This window comes from Larus michahellis, chromosome 2 (assembly GCF_964199755.1).
Source record: "Larus michahellis chromosome 2, bLarMic1.1, whole genome shotgun sequence".
NCBI classification, from domain to species: Eukaryota; Metazoa; Chordata; class Aves; order Charadriiformes; family Laridae; genus Larus; species Larus michahellis.
Genome location: NC_133897.1, coordinates 67128705 through 67144376, shown reverse-complemented (window position 1 = coordinate 67144376; position 15672 = coordinate 67128705). Strand labels below are relative to the sequence as shown.

Below are 15672 nucleotides of genomic sequence, written 5' to 3'. Positions count from 1 at the left end.
TTGTTTTTCTTCCCATTTCAAGACCTGATGCTAGATATGAACAACAAAGTCAGATTTTTCTCTAGATACAAATGCTTGGGACGCTGTCAGAAGGGATTTGCTTTGAAGACTTTTAGGCCTGTGCAGGCAATGTGTAGGTGCTGTGTGCATCACTGTTTGTGTTCCAAGTTGCACGTGTTGCTGTAAGAAGGAAGGCAAGTGCAGGAGCTTACTGAGTGCGGTTGTCTTCTCTCTGCTCCTCTGTGCAGGACACGTACCTGAAGAGCAGTGTTCAAGAATGCAACCTGGTCGATCTCCCTTAACGGCAACGTACACCCATCCACGATCAACACCTAGCAAGTTTCTGCCTGCCATCAGTGCCATGGCTTCAAGCTATAAGGACCGTTTTCCTTACTACCTGCTGCCTCAGAGCTCCGGCCTCCCCTGGATGCCCAGCACCTACTACAAACCAGCTGCCATCAACCCAACTTTGGCTCCCTTTTCCAAAAGTTCCCAGGGGATGACCGCCAGCAAGAAGCTTCCTTTCATTGCCAACAGAACAATCTTCCTCACCTGGTACACCCCTGAGGACTGGCACAGGTCCAACCTGACCAACTACAAAGAGTCAGAAACTTGCCAGCACAACGCGGAGCGTCTGAGAGTTGATACCTCCCGCATGATTCAGGATAAATATCAGCAGACAGAGAAGACACAAGGAGAAAGCACCAAAAACCTGGGAGTTCGTGCCAATGATATTGGATTTTGGAAATCGGAGCTCTGCCGTGAGCTGGGTGAGATGATCGGGGAGACCAACACCCTCACGGACATGAAGAAAAGGGTGGAGACAGCCTTGGCCGAGACGGAGGCCCCTCTCCAGGTAAGCACCCTGTGCAGTGGCCTGCAACCTGCAGCCCACTGCTGAAACATCTGCAGCCACTCAGACGTCCAGTTAAGTTTCACTGCAGCTCCGTAACATCTAGAAAGCTTTTAGGAAGAGACCATTAGTTAGTGATCAACAAATCCCTTGCCATCTGCTGCATCTCCTATCAGCACATTCTGAGCCCATCAGAACCAAATATTTTTACAAGCGGCACATCCAAAATCCTGGTTTGGGAGACACAAGCCCGTCTTGCTACAAGGCTCTGGCGAGGTCAGCATCAAGGCTGACACAGGGCCCTGCATTCAGCTGCGGTTGCACCAGGGACACGTGTGCTCCCTCATGTTGCTTTAACGCTGATGTTGCAGCTTGGCTGCTCATTGTCGGCTAAACCAGCTGCCCGGGGCACTTTTTTCTTCCCTTTTCTTCCCATCTTGAGATGGGGACCGTCCCTCTAGAGAACCCTGCCCCTGCAGCCAACAGTCATGGCATGTCCCCAACAGGTCGCTCAGGAGTGCTTGCTTCAGCGGGAGAAGAGGATGGGCATCGACCTCGTCCATGATGACGTGGAGAAACAGCTCTTCACAGTAAGGTTGGCAACTCAGATCATGTGTGAAAGCTATTTCTACCTAAACTGCCCCGAGGAGGCTTTGCGGCCTTGTTCCCTACCTGGCTCCTTACTGCTGGTGAGGTGCTCAACCCTTCCAACCCCCAAAACCTGCTGGGCCAGGGGATGGTGTTCCCCCACGCAGCAGCTCTCTTAGTTGGTCTAATTAAAGAGATGACATCATTACATGTTTTGCCTTTGCCCAGGAAGTCGATGTCATCAGGTCATGCCAGGAGAGGATGCAGCGGTACCTGGATAAGGCAAAAGCCCAGCTCACGTAAGGAGAAGCTCCTTATCTCATGCCGTAGGGCCGATGGGCCTTTGCAGTTGGGATGTGAACCCCCCGCAGACCCCGACCTCTACCCACACCCCGCAGCTGTAAAACCCACGCAAGCTCCATGGGAAGCGGGTGGTAATGCTCATGGGAGGACAGAGCTGCCCAGGCGGGAGCTGCAGGGAAGTGGAACGGGGAGGAAGCCGTTCCATCCGTACATCCCCACCGATGGCTGTTGTTTGCATGTTGAAGGTCCAACAGGGTGGCCCAGCACGAGCTGGAGAGAGACCTGGCCAACAAGCAGGCGGCCCACCGCATCGATGACAAATGCCACCACCTGAGGAACACCTCCCACGGCATCAGCTACTACCGAGGGGTGGAGCGGGTCAATGCCACGTGAGTACACGCCAGGTGGCACGCGAGCAGCAAGCTGTCCCGGGGATGCGCGGTGCCTTTCCCTGGCAGGGAGCTGCTGGTCCCCAGCCCACTGTAAAGGCAGGTCCGTCCTGCCTGGAGACACCGGCTTCAGAGGGGCCATTTCTTTCTGCTCATTATTATTATTTTTATTCTTCTTCTCATTCTTATTCTATTGTTGCTGTTATTGTTCTTCTATTTAACTGTCTTTTATCTCCACACACAAGTTTTCCCTTCCCTTTCCCCTCCTATTCTCCTTCTTCTCCTTGCCCTTCTGGAGGAAAGGGGGAGAACTGCACAAGTGGCTGCATGGTCCTAGCTGCCGGCTGGGGTTAAAACACGACCTATGGTCAAAATAAAAGCGTAGATTAAAGCTACATTTGACCCACGCTGCTCCCTGGCAGGGTCCTTGCCTGCCCACGTCCAGCTTCAGCAGCACGGGCTTACCAGGGGCCTCTCCTTCCCCCCAGGATCTCGGTGCCGGAGTCCTGGGCCAAGTTCACGGACGGCAACATCCTCCGTTCCCAGAGCGAACGGGCGGCCTCTGCCAAGCTGCGGGACAACACCAGGAACCTGGTGGAGGTGACGGCCAACGAGATGCGGTGCCAGTTCAACAGGGTGAACGTCACCTTCACCAGCCGCATCGCCGAGACAGCCGACGCCAAGAGCAAGATTCAGACCCACCTGGCCAAGGTAGCCTGAACCCCTCCCTTTGGGTGTGACACTGTCACTTCCCAGGGACACCTCCGAAGCAGGACCCTCCACGCAGACCTGGCCCAAGGAGAGGAACGGTGGCCGCAGGAAGCTGGTTATAGTGTCATTTTCTGTTAGAAACTCCAAGTCCTGGGGACTTCCTTCTTGGAGCAGGAGGAGCTGGCACTGTGATTTCATCTCAAGGGATCCTGTCTTTTGCTAGCGCATCCTAGCTGACAGCCTGGCAGCACAGGGATTTCCAGCAGAAAAGGCCACTGCTGGTTGCATCTCCTGGGAGTTACTTCAGAAGCGCTGGCTGCCCTGCAGAGAGTCTTTGCTGGGCCTCTGCTGGGCTGCCTGCCGGGGGGTTCGCAGGCTTGCTTCTCCCCCAAGGACGTGCTTTCAGTGCTCTGTGGTTGCTGCACGGGTATCCGTGTGCTTGCTCTGCCAAGCAGAGGAAGGGGAGATCAGTGATGGGCACCTGGCTCGGACCAGTGGGTCTCATGGAAAAGTGCTCGACACCGTATTGATTCACTGAGCGGAGACTGGGCTGGCAGCGTTGCGGGCTGGTGCCACGTCCTTCAGTGAAAAATGAAAATTTTTCATGCCTGAAAAACCTTCCCTCTCTGAGTTGCTATTGATGATCAGTTTCTGCAAGCAGTAGCTTTGGGAAGCTGGTAACTCACTGTGTCCATCACTGCTCCAACACGTCCTCTGACGTGACAGCAACAGCAAAGACAGGCTTGTTTTTTCTGCAGACGGACAGGAGAAAAAGGAAATTATGTTGTCACTTGGGAAGGTATTTTTTCATTCATGCATGTGTTTCTTTTTTACGGCAGACGCTGCGGGAAATCTTCCAAATGGAGATGAACATGGAAGCCATCAAAAAAGCCATGAGGGACCAAGGACCTCCGTTCAAAGTGGCTCAGACCCGGCCGGAAGAGCGCACACGGAGACCAAACATGGAGCTGTGCTGGGACACTGCCCAGCTCCGGTAAGGCAGGAGCATGGGGCCATCAGGGTCCTTGAGGAGTCACGGGTAGTAGCACTCAGGAACATCACTGGATGACAAAACTAGTCATGGGATGTTTTTCCTAAATAGTCCTTCCAGAAGGGCTCTGCTCTAATCAAAAGGAATGAGCAGGTATCCCAGCCTTTGGGTGCTGGGAGAGCTCTGCACCCACAAAGGAGGCTGTACACCATGGCTGGGAGCAGCCTGATGCCACCCCGTGAGGGGCTGGGTTTTTCCCACTTGGGTAAACCTCATCTTCTCTCCTGCCTGCTTCCCAGCAGTTGGATATGCTCAGTTTTTTAGGATAAGCCCTTTACTCTCCAAGAGGCTTGCGCTGAGAGCACTTAGGTCCTTCCTTTTGGGGAACCTCCAGGAAGGGTGCACCCTCTGGAGAAGCAGTAAAGGCTGTCCTCACCTCCCCTGGGGACAAACCCTTTCAAGGACATTGTGAGCTCTGTGGGATTGCAGCCCGAGGGGCTGTGGAGGAGCAGGCTGCCCTGAGTGCCCAGCAGCACCCCCTGTGAGGCACCCCAAACTTTACACCTCCTCCGGGGAGCCTGCTGGGCAAGACTCCAGATGGAGCCTTTTAGAAGCAAGTGAAACCCAGCCCCAGAGCCTGTTTAGCATCTCGCACACTGCTGTTTTCTCCATCCTCCGCTTGTTTCCCATTCAATTTTCGCCTCTCCCAGCTGTCCTGTTTCGCTGTGTGTGCATCCGTGGGTGTGGGCAGGACCCCTGCACAGGGAAATCCAGGAGGGGGAACCAACAAACCTGCAAAACCAAAGGGGAACAGGACACCACAGCTGCTCATCCCTCTTCTCGGTGGCACGAGCTGCTCTGGGAGACGTGCCTGCGCATTGCCAAAGCCTTCGCGCAGACTTAGCCATGCCTCCCCGCTGAGGTCTGGAGGAGCTCTGCCCTCAGCTTTCCCATGCATCTGCCAGAAAAGGGGGGTCCGAGTTAGTCTGAGCGCACTGAAGGGGGAAATCCTGTGCCCAAGGTGCCCTTCAGCAGGACCAGGCTCGAAACCACCCACGTGATGGGACCGTTAACAAGGGTTCCTTGCTGTTTTCCAGCCTTGTCAACGAGGTCCACGAAATTGATGAGACGGTCCAGAGCCTTCAGCAGCGGCTGAGAGACACCGAGGACACCCTGCAAATGCTGGCTCATGCCAAGTTGGTCTTGCAGCATGACCTGGCCGTCAAAGCCAACTCGCTCTTCATCGACCAGGAGAAGTGCATGGGGATGCGCAAGACCTTTCCCAGCACTGCACGGCTGCTAGGTTCTGTTTAGGCTGGGCTCAGCCAAACTCACATTCTCTGTTGCGGGAGGGATCCCCAGTGTTGATAAGATGCTTTGAAAATCCATGATTAGATTTCCACTTCCTAATGAAAGCCCTGAATAGAAATTAAATGCTCATTTGGTGTGTTAAATTTTGTGGTTAAATGGCAGTACTCCAGGTGGGGTCTCACAAGAGCAGAGTAGAGGGGGAGAATCACCTCTCTCGACCTGCTGGCCATGCTTCTTTTGATGCAGCCCAGGATGCGACTGGCCTTCTGGGCTGCAAATGCACATCGTTAGCTCATGTTCAGCTTTTCATCAACCAACACCCCCAAGTCCTTTTCCGCAGGGCTGCTCTATCACATCAACCCCCAGCCTGTATTGATAAGGAGGATTGTCCCGACCCAAGTGCAGGACCTTGCACTTGGCCTTCTTGAACTTCATGAGGTTTGCACAGGCCCACCTCTCTAGTTTGTCCAGGTCCCTCTGGATGACATTCCGTCCCTCTGGCATGTCGACCGCACCATTCAGCTTGGTGTCACCTGCAAACTTGCTGAGGGTGCACTCGATCCCACTGTCTAAATCTTTGATGAAGATATTAAACAGCACTGGTCCCAGTACAGATCCCTGAGGGACACCGCTTGTCACTCCTCTCCATCTGGACATCGAGCCATTGACCACCACCCTCTGGATGCGACCACCCAGCCAGTTCCTTACCCACTGAACAGTCCGCCCATCAAATGCGTATCTCTCCAACTTAGAGAGAAGGGTGTTGTCAGGGACCATGTCAAAGGCCTTGCAGAAGTCCAGATAGATGATATCTGTTGTGCTTCCCTTGTCCACTGATGCAGACTCTGCATTTTATTCAGGCCCCAGTGCTTGGTGGATCCCCACACATCAAGCACAGCCCATGCCGGTTTCCTCCATGTATTTAGACACCCAAGTTACAAGGCAGTACACTTCCAGTTACAAGGGCTGCTCAGGAATTTACACACCAGTCTCATATCTTCAATCACTGCTCCTGCCTGGAGGAAGGGTCTTCACCTGGGCAAGGGGCTTCTTGGCCTGCAGCTGTGTTTTTTAGTATTATCATGAAGACGGTTCAGTCAAGGACACCTGGACTTGGGTATTCACTGCCAAAGTGGTATTGTTGGGAGAAACATCTTGATTAGATGTTCAGTTAAGGTCTTAGTGTCCCAAGTAGACCAAATAATTAGGCTACAGATGTTCCTTCAAACAATTCCCTTTGATCCTCTCCTTAGCAACTACTTACAATCGTCCTTAACTATTGTGTCGCGGATGAAAATACTTGACACGGTTATGATTTAGCAAAAGTTATTAATGATGTAAGGTAGATTGAGAGGTTGAATTTTAGCAGCATTTAATCATTAACTGATTTAGGGATTCACAAAGTGAGCAAACAAAATAATTGAATAATACCTAAGCACACACACGTACAGGTCTGCCATCAGGAATTTCTTAATAGCAGGCAATGCCAGCGAGCCAAAAGGTGCCGCTTTTAGGTCCTGCACATGCATGGGTGGACAGAAGAGCATCCCCATCCATACAGCTAATGTGTATCTCACTGCATACAGGTGGAGAGGTGGGTGAGAGAGAGAGAGACTAGCCTATAGCTAAAATTTCCCTTTCTCAGATTTAGGGTAAATACAATGCCTCGGTGTTCCTCAACAGGTGACAGTTGAAGCTTGAGAAGGGTCTTCTCCCACCCAGGCCTTGAGGTGTCGGCCTGAGAGGTAGCTCAACTCAGGGCAGTTACTGGCCATAGCCCCCTGTGATCCAGAAGAGCTCAAAGGGTCTTTACTAGAATCGCTACTTACAGGATCCGAGACAATTGACTTTTGTCAGGTACTTTGCTACTCCGGCCTGACTTGGACGATGGTTACGCACCCCCAGAGCTTGGTAGGTCTTGGGGGTCCTGGTATTCCCCCCTCTGTGGTCACAATCCATATGGTGTCAGGACCATACCTTTTCTTTCATGTTAGACCGTTGTGTCACGTTCTGCGGCCCAGGCTGGGAGGGAGATCACGCCAAGTACCGAGTGGCCTGAAGGATGGCGGGGGGAGGATCTGCACCACCACACTATGGAGCCAGTACATAAAACTTGATTAACTACAGAGCCATGGTTAACTTTAAATTCGATGACAGATAGCAATACCTCCCCGCTCCGCTTTCCCGGCTGCCAGCCTTGATGAGCATCCTCACCCTCAGAGCATCGGCGGCCACTCTTGGGTCCCTGGAGGAGGCTGAAAGAGGGGCCAGACCGGGGACTGCTGAAGCCAAAAGTCTAAAACTGAATTGCTTGGGCAAAAAGGTAGCTGAAAGCTGGTTTAGCTCTGTATCCTCTGTAGGTGCGACAGAGCAGCTCGCAGTGGGTTGGCTCCTTTGATATGGGAGATGAGCACAAATCACAATTGCTGAAAGGCTCCAAGTACTGAAAACCTCTCCACCCATCCAGGACGTCATGGAAGAACTCGGCAGAAGGCCATGGCATCCCTGAGCTCTGCACCGAGCAGCTCTGATGTGGCCACCCAGACAGAGCTTGTGTGGGAACATGCTGCCACCCAGGTGTTAGGCTGCAGGGGGTGCCCTGCTCTTGCGCCGGTGTTGAACGGTAGCGGTGAGCAGGCCTGTGGGAGGTGTGCCCAGGTAGAGGAACTCCTTCACCTAGCGATGGAGCTCCGTGAGGAGGTAAGTCATTTGAGAAGTATAAGGGAGTGTGAACAGGAGATAGATAACTGGAGCCGCATCCTGCCTTCCCCGAAAGAAGCACCTCAGGCAGACAGAGCTCCACATACAGAGCACTCCCCACCCACTAGCAGCGTGGCTGAATGTGGAGATTCAGAGGACAGGGGCCAGTAGCAAGGAGTCCCCGCCCGGCGTGGCAGGTGTGCCTCCCAGGTAACCCCCACACCATCCCAGGTGCCCTTGCAGAACAGATATGATGTTCTGCAAAGGGAACCGGAGGATGACAAGGACAACAGCTTGCTGAACTTGGAGTTGTCACCGAGGCCAAGACGGATTACGCCTCGTATAACAACATCCTCAGTTATGAAAGAAAGATGGGTCCTTGTAGTAGGGGACTCGATTCTGAAGGGAGTGGAAGGTCCCATACGTAGACCAGACCCAGTCTGTAGGGAAGTCTGCTGTCTCCCTGGGGCCAAAGTTAAGGATGTCCAGAGGAAACTCCCTACCCTAGTTAGGCCTACTGACTACTACCCTTTATTGATTTTTCAGTTAGGCAACAATGAAATTTCAGGAAGAAGCCTGAGGGCAATGAAGAAAGACTTCAGGGCCCTGGGACGGCTGGTTAGAGGATCAGGAGCACAAGTAGTGTTTGCTTCTATCCCAACAGTTGCGAGGATTGATGAGAAGATTAACAGGAAATGCCAGCTGCTCAATGACTGGCTCAGAGACTGGTGTCATCGGCAGGACTTCGGGTTCTTTGATCATGGGCTGCTTTTCAGGACACCAGGCCTGCTGGCAACAGACGGCAAAAGCCTGTCTCAGAGGGGGAAAAGGGTTTTAGGGCAGGAGTTGGAGGGGCTCATTGACAGAGCTTTAAACTGGATTTGAAGGGGGTTGGGGATAGATCCAAGCTTGCTAGCAAAAAGCCTGAAGGTGGCATGCTGTCACTAGACTTGGAAAAGATAGGGGGCGTAACCCGGCTCCTTAGGAATAAGTCTGGGGGTGGCAGAATTTCGGCTCCCGCCAGGAAAAAGGAGAAAGGACCAATAGCCCAGCTGAAGTGCTTATACACTAATGCACGTGGCATGGGCAACAAACAGGAGGAGCTGGAAGCCATTGTGCAGCAGGATAATTATGATGTAGTCGCCATCACAGAAACGTGGTGGGATGACTCACACAGCTCTAGTGCTGCCATGGATGCCTATAGGCTCTTCAGGAAGGATAGGCAAGCAAGGAGAGGCAGCGCTGTGGCCCTGTATGTTAAGGAGTGTTATGAACGCTTTGAACTAAATGATGGTGATAATGGGGTTGAGTGTTTATGGGTAAGAATCAGGGGCAGGGCTAACAAGGCAGATACCGTAGTAGGAGTCTGTTATAGACCGCCCAACCAGGATGAGGAGGCAGATGAAATATTCTATAAATGGCTGGGAGAATTCTCAAGATCGCGAGCTCTTGTCCTCATGGGGGACTTCAATTTGCTGGACATCTGCTGGGAATACAATACAGCAGGGAGGGAACAGTCTAGAAGGTTCCTGGAATGCACTGGGGATAACTTCCTGACACAGGTGGTGAGAGAGCCAACTAGGGAAGGTGCCCTGCTGGGTCTGTTGTTTGTAAACAGGGAAGGTCTTGTGGTGGATGTGAAGGTTGGAGGCTGTCTCGGGAACAGTGACCATGAAATGATAGAGTTTTCGATTCTGGGAGAAGCAAGGAGGGGGGTCAGCAGAACTGCTACCTTGGACTTCCGGAGGGCGGACTTTGGGCTTTTCAGGAGCCTGGTTGACAAAGTCCCCTGGGAGGCAGTCCTCCAGGGCAAAGGAGCCCAGGAAGCCTGGATGTTTTTCAAGAAGGAAGTCTTAAAGGCGCAGGAGCAGGCTGTCCCCATGTGCCAGAAGACAAGCCGTCGGGGAAAAAGACTGGCCTGGCTAAACAGGGAGCTAGTGTTGCAACTTAGGGAAAAAAAGAGGATTTATGGCCTTTGGAAGGAAGGGCAGGCCACTCAAGAGGACTACAAAGAGGTAGTGAAGCTATGTAGGGAAAAAATCAGGAGGGCCAAAGCCCAGCTGGAACTAAACCTGGCTTCTGTTGTCAAGGACAACAAAAAAAGTTTCTATAAATATATTAGCAATAAGAAGAGGACTAAGGGTAATCTCTGTCCTCTAGTAGATGGGCCGGTAACATAGTGACCAAGGATGAGGAAAAGGAGGCTGAGGTACTTAACGCCGTCTTTGCCTCAGTCTTCAGCAGTAGGACCAGTTGTTCCGTGAGTACCCAGACCCCTGAGCTAGAAGACAGGGATGGGGAGCAGAATGAAGCCCCTGTAATCCAAAGGGAAATGGTGAGGGACCTGCTTCAGCACCTGGAAGTGCACAAATCTATGGGGCCGGATGGGATCTACCCAAGGGTACTGAAGGAGCTGGTGGAAGTGCTCGCCAGGCCACTTTGCATCATTTATGAGCAGTCCTGGACAACCGGGGAGGTCCCAGCTGACTGGAGGTTAGCAAATGTGACACCCATCCACAGGAAGGGCCGGAAGGAGGATCCAGGGAACTACAGGCCAGTCAGTCTGACCTCGGTGCCTGGGAAGGTCATGGAACAGATCGTCCTCAGTGCCGTTACACGGCACATGCAGGAGAACAGGGTGATCAGGTCCAGTCAGCATGGGTTTGTGAAAGGCAGGTCATGCCTGTCAAACCTGATCTCCTTCTATGATAAGGTGACCCACTTAGTGGATGAGGGAAAAGCTGTGGATGTTATCTACTTGGATTTTTGCAAAGCTTTTGACACCGTTTCCCACAGCATTCTCCTGGAGAAACTGGCTGCTCATGGCCTGGACAGGTGTACTCTTCGCTGGGTAAAAAACTGGCTGGATGGCCGTGCCCAGAGAGTGGTGGTAAATGGAGTGAAATCCAGTTGGTGTCCGGTCACAAGTGGTGTCCTCCAGGGCTCGGTGCTGGGGCCGGTTCTCTTTAATATCTTTATCAATGATCTGGATGAGGGGATCCAATGCCCCCTCAGTAAGTTCGCAGATGACACTAAACTAGACGGGCGTGTTGGTCTGCTTGAGGGTAGGTTGGCTCTGCAGAGGGATCTGGACAGGCTGGACCAACGGGCTGAGGTCAATGATATGAGGTTCAACAAGGCCAAGTGCCGGGTCCTGCACTTGGGTCACAACAAGCCTATGCAGCGCTGCAGGATGGGGGCGGAGTGGCTCGAAAGCTGCCCATCAGAAAAGGACCTGGGGGTGTTGGTGGACAGCCGGCTGAATATGAGGGCTCTGGAGAACAAACCTTATGAGGAATGACTGAGGAAGCTGGGGTTGTTTAGCCTGGAGAAGAGGAGGCTGAGGGGAGACCTTATCACCCTCTACAACTACCTGAAAGGAGGTTGTAGAGAGATGGGAGCTGACCTCTTCTCCCTGGTGACGAGTGATAGGACAAGAGGAAACGGGTTCAAGTTATGTCAGGAGAAGTTTAGATTGGATATTAGGAAACATTTTTTCACTGAAAGGGTTATTAAACATTGGAATAGGCTGCCCAGGGAGGTGGTGGATTCACCATCCCTGGAGGTGTTTAAAAAAAAGGGTAGATGTGGTACTTAGGGACATGGTTTAGAAGTGGTTTTTGTCAGGGTAGGTTAATGGTTGGACTTGATGATCTTAAAGGTCCCTTCCAACCTCAGCAATTCTATGATTCTATGATTCTATGTCCTGACACAGAGCCATGTCCCAGCTGGGAACTGTGGTTGGTTTTCTTGGCTTTTGGAATCAGTGGTAAATTTTAGTTTCCTTGAAGCCAGTTGGATTTTCTCCAGTGATGTCAGCCTGACCCTCATCAGTGATGACAACTGGCTTGGAGTTGAAAAGAAAAAGTTGGATGAAGTTGTTTTTTTGGGCATGAATGCAGACAGGACTAAAACATTTTAAAAATCCTTCTTGGTTTGTTAGAAAACAACTGTCAGGAGAAGTAAGGAAATGTCTCCAAGATGTATTAGACCTCTTGTTTTAAAAATGTGCTGAATTCCGAAGTGTCCACTTCTGGTTTTTTTCTGATTGAAAAATCTTTTCAGACGGCCGTTCCATCAGATCCACCACAGCAAGGGAGAGGAGCCGGGTCCTGCTAGGGCAGCCTGCTGCTGGACTGCCTTCTTGTAGCCATTTAAAGATGGCAAGGAAGTGACTCAAGTGTTGGAATTAACCACAAGCTTGAATTTGGCATAGCCCCTTCTTTATCTGTGGATATTTGCCGTGCTGGGGCTCAGCTGTCGGTGTGCAGAGCGCAGAGAGGTGCCTGACTGCCAGCTGGGGAGCTGGGTTTTCTAAGAAGTCCAAGCATCAGGATGGTGGCCTTCCAGGTGCTGCACGGGGCTGTGGAGGAGCCGGCACAAACACTGGAGCTTCTCCAAGCTTGGGAAAAGGACACAAGCTCTTTGGGGGGCTGTTGGCAGAGGAAGAGAGAGCCCCAGATGATCTCCCGTGGCTGCCCATCTCCAAAGCTGTCTCTTTCTCCTTGACAGTCTGCTCAGCCTCCTCTCCCTCTCCCCGTGCCCCCGGCTCCGGGCCAGGCCCGACATGTCGCAAGGAGAGGGGCTGCCATCTTCAGGCCGGCAGACTCATAGTACCAGCAGGAGTCCCTTGCAGATGGCTGGAGATGGACAGAGAGCAACGGAGACCGTCGCAGACCACCAGAGACCATCAGAGAACACCGCAGGAGACCATCGGAGACCAATGGAGATGACCTGACAGTGGTGGTGTCTGGCAGTCTCCAGTGGTCTCACACTGGAAACCATTGGAGTCTGCTGGAAAACGCCAGAGTCCATCGGAGACCATCGGAGACCATCAGACATCGCTGGAAACCGCTGCACGATGCCGCAGCCTCTTGGACTCCCCTGCAGCGCCACCCAGGTTATTGGGGCCTGGACTTGGCAGCGTTTCACCCTAAGGAAGAGAAAGCCAGTGGGGGGTGGCTGTCCTCAGCTAGCCTTCGCCTCAGCTAACCAATGGGTGGCTGAAGAAGAAGCCAGACCCACCCTGGCTGTGCCCACAGCAAAGATGCCCCAGCCCTGGAAACATTTGAGATGCACACACAGCTCTTCCTTTGCACAAGCACAAGAGTTCCACTCTGACACAAAGAAGTTTGGGCAAGACTGGCCAAGAAACAACTCAAAACCAAGGAAAACCAATCAAAAACAACCAAAGCCACTTAAAAAGCCAAGAACAAACCCAAGAAAAAGCAGGAGCCCTTGCCATCGCACAACTTCCTCCAAAGCATCCCCGCCAAGCTCCTCGTCAGCCACCTCTACCAGGACGGGATGCCAGCCCTGCAGAGGACGAGCAAGCAGGCAAAAGTGGAAGAGCTGAAAGCGTAAGTGTGGCCAGCAGCCTGCCTCTCGAGCAGCAGCCCTGACCGCTGCCTCAGAGCACCGCCAAAGCTGTGCAACACAGACGCTGCCTCCCACCTGCCTTGACCAAGCTTCGGCCATGCCTCTGGGCAACACCTGCTTTCTTAATGTTGTCTTCTGTTCCCTCAGGGTGGACGACAAGTTGCCTGCAGCCAAAGGCCTCCTCCTCAAGCGGCTCCTCTCCCTCCTGCACAACACGTGCTGCAACGGGCCCACCCGCAGGAGGAGCTGCACCAACCTGGCCATCTGCACTGGGCCAAACCTGCTGAGCCCACCTCAGGAGGACCTGCTGCTGCTGCTGCTGCTGCTGCTGGAGGCCATGCTGGAGGGGACGGAGAAGGTACACTGTCTCGAGCAGCCACCTGCAGCTTTCCAGGCCCATCACAGCTTGGAGGCTCAGAGGTCCCTGCCTGCCTCCTCTCTTCAGCAAAAGCTGCTGGGCTGCCTGCCTGCAAGAGCAGCCCCACAGCCACAGCCTGCCTTCTGCGGGGAGCCAAGGGGGAGCAGTGGCAAAGGCTGCTCCACACCTTTTCAGCCACCTGTCCTGAAAGCAAGGCTCTCGTGTGCTGGAGGGCTTTGGGTGGGTTTTGCTTTAGCCCTTGTCCACTTCCCACAAGTCACTTTGCTGCATGGGTTTTTGCTTTCCAGAGTTGCCTTTGCAAGAGCAACATGGCCCTGCAGAGGAAGGTGTTGTGCAGCTCCAGGCCAAAACCATCCTGGATGCACCACCCTGTCTGCTTGTCCTCCACAAAGCAGCAGGGCTACATGCGGTGGGAGGATGGGAAATGGCAGAGGTAGGGCTTTCCCACCACCCCGAAGAACTGCGGTTGGGTGGCTATATACCGAAAAAGGTCGCCATCAGGTGTTTTCATGGGGAGTGATGGCGCAAAGCAAGGAGGGAGCATCAGGTCAAGGGAAACGAAATCCTTGAGCGCTTGTTATTTAACAGGATTTCTCATTTTCTTTAACGGAGAAACAATTCGGAAGGGACTTGGGATGCGAAGGACTTGGAGGCCAGAAAATACACCCCGTGCCCTTGTTCATGCCCAGAAACCATTGCTGGGGGACGCAGGAGATGGAAACCGTCCCTCCAGACCTGAGATGCCTTCAGGGGGACGTCGCGGTGGCTTCACCGGCTGATTCCCGTCTCGGTACCATCCACGACAAGGAATTTGCCAGCAGGGAAGGAGGTGGGTGGCAATTTTAGCGATTTTTGAGTGTATTTAGCAAAAATACCACGCTGGAATGGCTTCTGTGAGCCACTGGTCACCAGTTTAGCAGCTAAGCGTCATGGCTCCCTTAAATCCCCCAATTCTATTCAAATAACACAGCAGTAATGGGCTTGGTGGTAATTAATGCTATTGGTAACGGACTTGGTAAAGGTTCCAGGGGCCTGTTGGGTGGAATTTATGGGAAAAAGGTAAGCCGTTAATCACTTTTGAGTTGTGATTTAAGTTCCTCCTAAATCCATGACCTGATCTGATTGTGCGAGTTTGGGGTAAAAACTTAATCTAAGCATTAAAAACACGCAATGAAAAATACTTGAGGATGGCAAGGAAGGCTAAAGGATGGTCTTGGCGGAATGATTTTTCTCTCGGGCGGTTTTTTTGATACCTTCCAGGCAGAATGACCAGGGATTTGGGGGGTTTTGGCTGACGAAACACTAAAATGCGCGCCCAGCCATCGGAAGAAGAGCAAACTCCGGGAAAACAGGGCACGAGGGAACCGCCGTTGAGGAGCCGGCATGTGGTTGGTGCAAGGCCCTGGCTGCGCAGGCCCTCACAGTTGACATTGATCTTCTCCCAGTGGCTCGGCCAGTCCTCAACGGCAGGTTTTTGGAGCCAAAGTTGGCCAGAAATGTGCCGAAATGCCTGGCGAAGCGCTGTCATGGAGCGTTGCTGACCTCCCACATTCTACACAACATTCCGAAGCACTTGGTGCTCAGCGGTGGTGGCTATTGCAGCTCACTGCTCTTCTCGGAGTGAACCTCACCACTTGGGACAGGTTTTGAGGAGGAAAAAACCCCAATTTTCTTGCCCAATGGGGCCAAAGAGGACTCTAGAGGCAGAACGGTAACATGGTGGTGCTGGAGAAGTTGTTAGAGGAGAGCAATTAGTGTTTTCCTGGGAAATAGGGGCTGTATTTATTACAGCTCCTCACATATGTATGTGTTTATCCTGCCGGAGCTGTTCCTCGCTTGCCTTCCTCACCTCCTCTTCCTTACACTTTCAGGCACGACAACGTCGGCAGCCAATTCGAAGCGGCGCTTCCCGACCTCCAGGACCCAGCCCGTTTGGAAGAGGAGGAAGAGGGAGCGTGGCTGATCTGGGAACCTTGGGGCGACATTGAAACCAACCCAGAGACGCAGGAGAAAGGTTTTTCTAATGCTTTTCTTCCACTTTCACCCCACCCAGGGATACAAGGGGTTG

General features: G+C 52.7%; 1 protein-coding gene across 1 annotated transcript; it reads left to right on the top strand.

The window, feature by feature from the left end:
• Positions 1–277: 277 nt before the first annotated feature.
• On the top strand, positions 278–5149 carry LOC141738297 (tektin-3-like). Its single transcript, XM_074573505.1, has 7 exons — positions 278–856; positions 1360–1443; positions 1670–1740; positions 1990–2133; positions 2622–2844; positions 3684–3838; positions 4933–5149. Exons 1-7 carry the CDS (start codon positions 278–280, stop codon positions 5147–5149), a joined length of 1473 nt encoding a protein of 490 aa, XP_074429606.1.
• The last annotated feature ends 10523 nt before the right edge of the window (positions 5150–15672 follow it).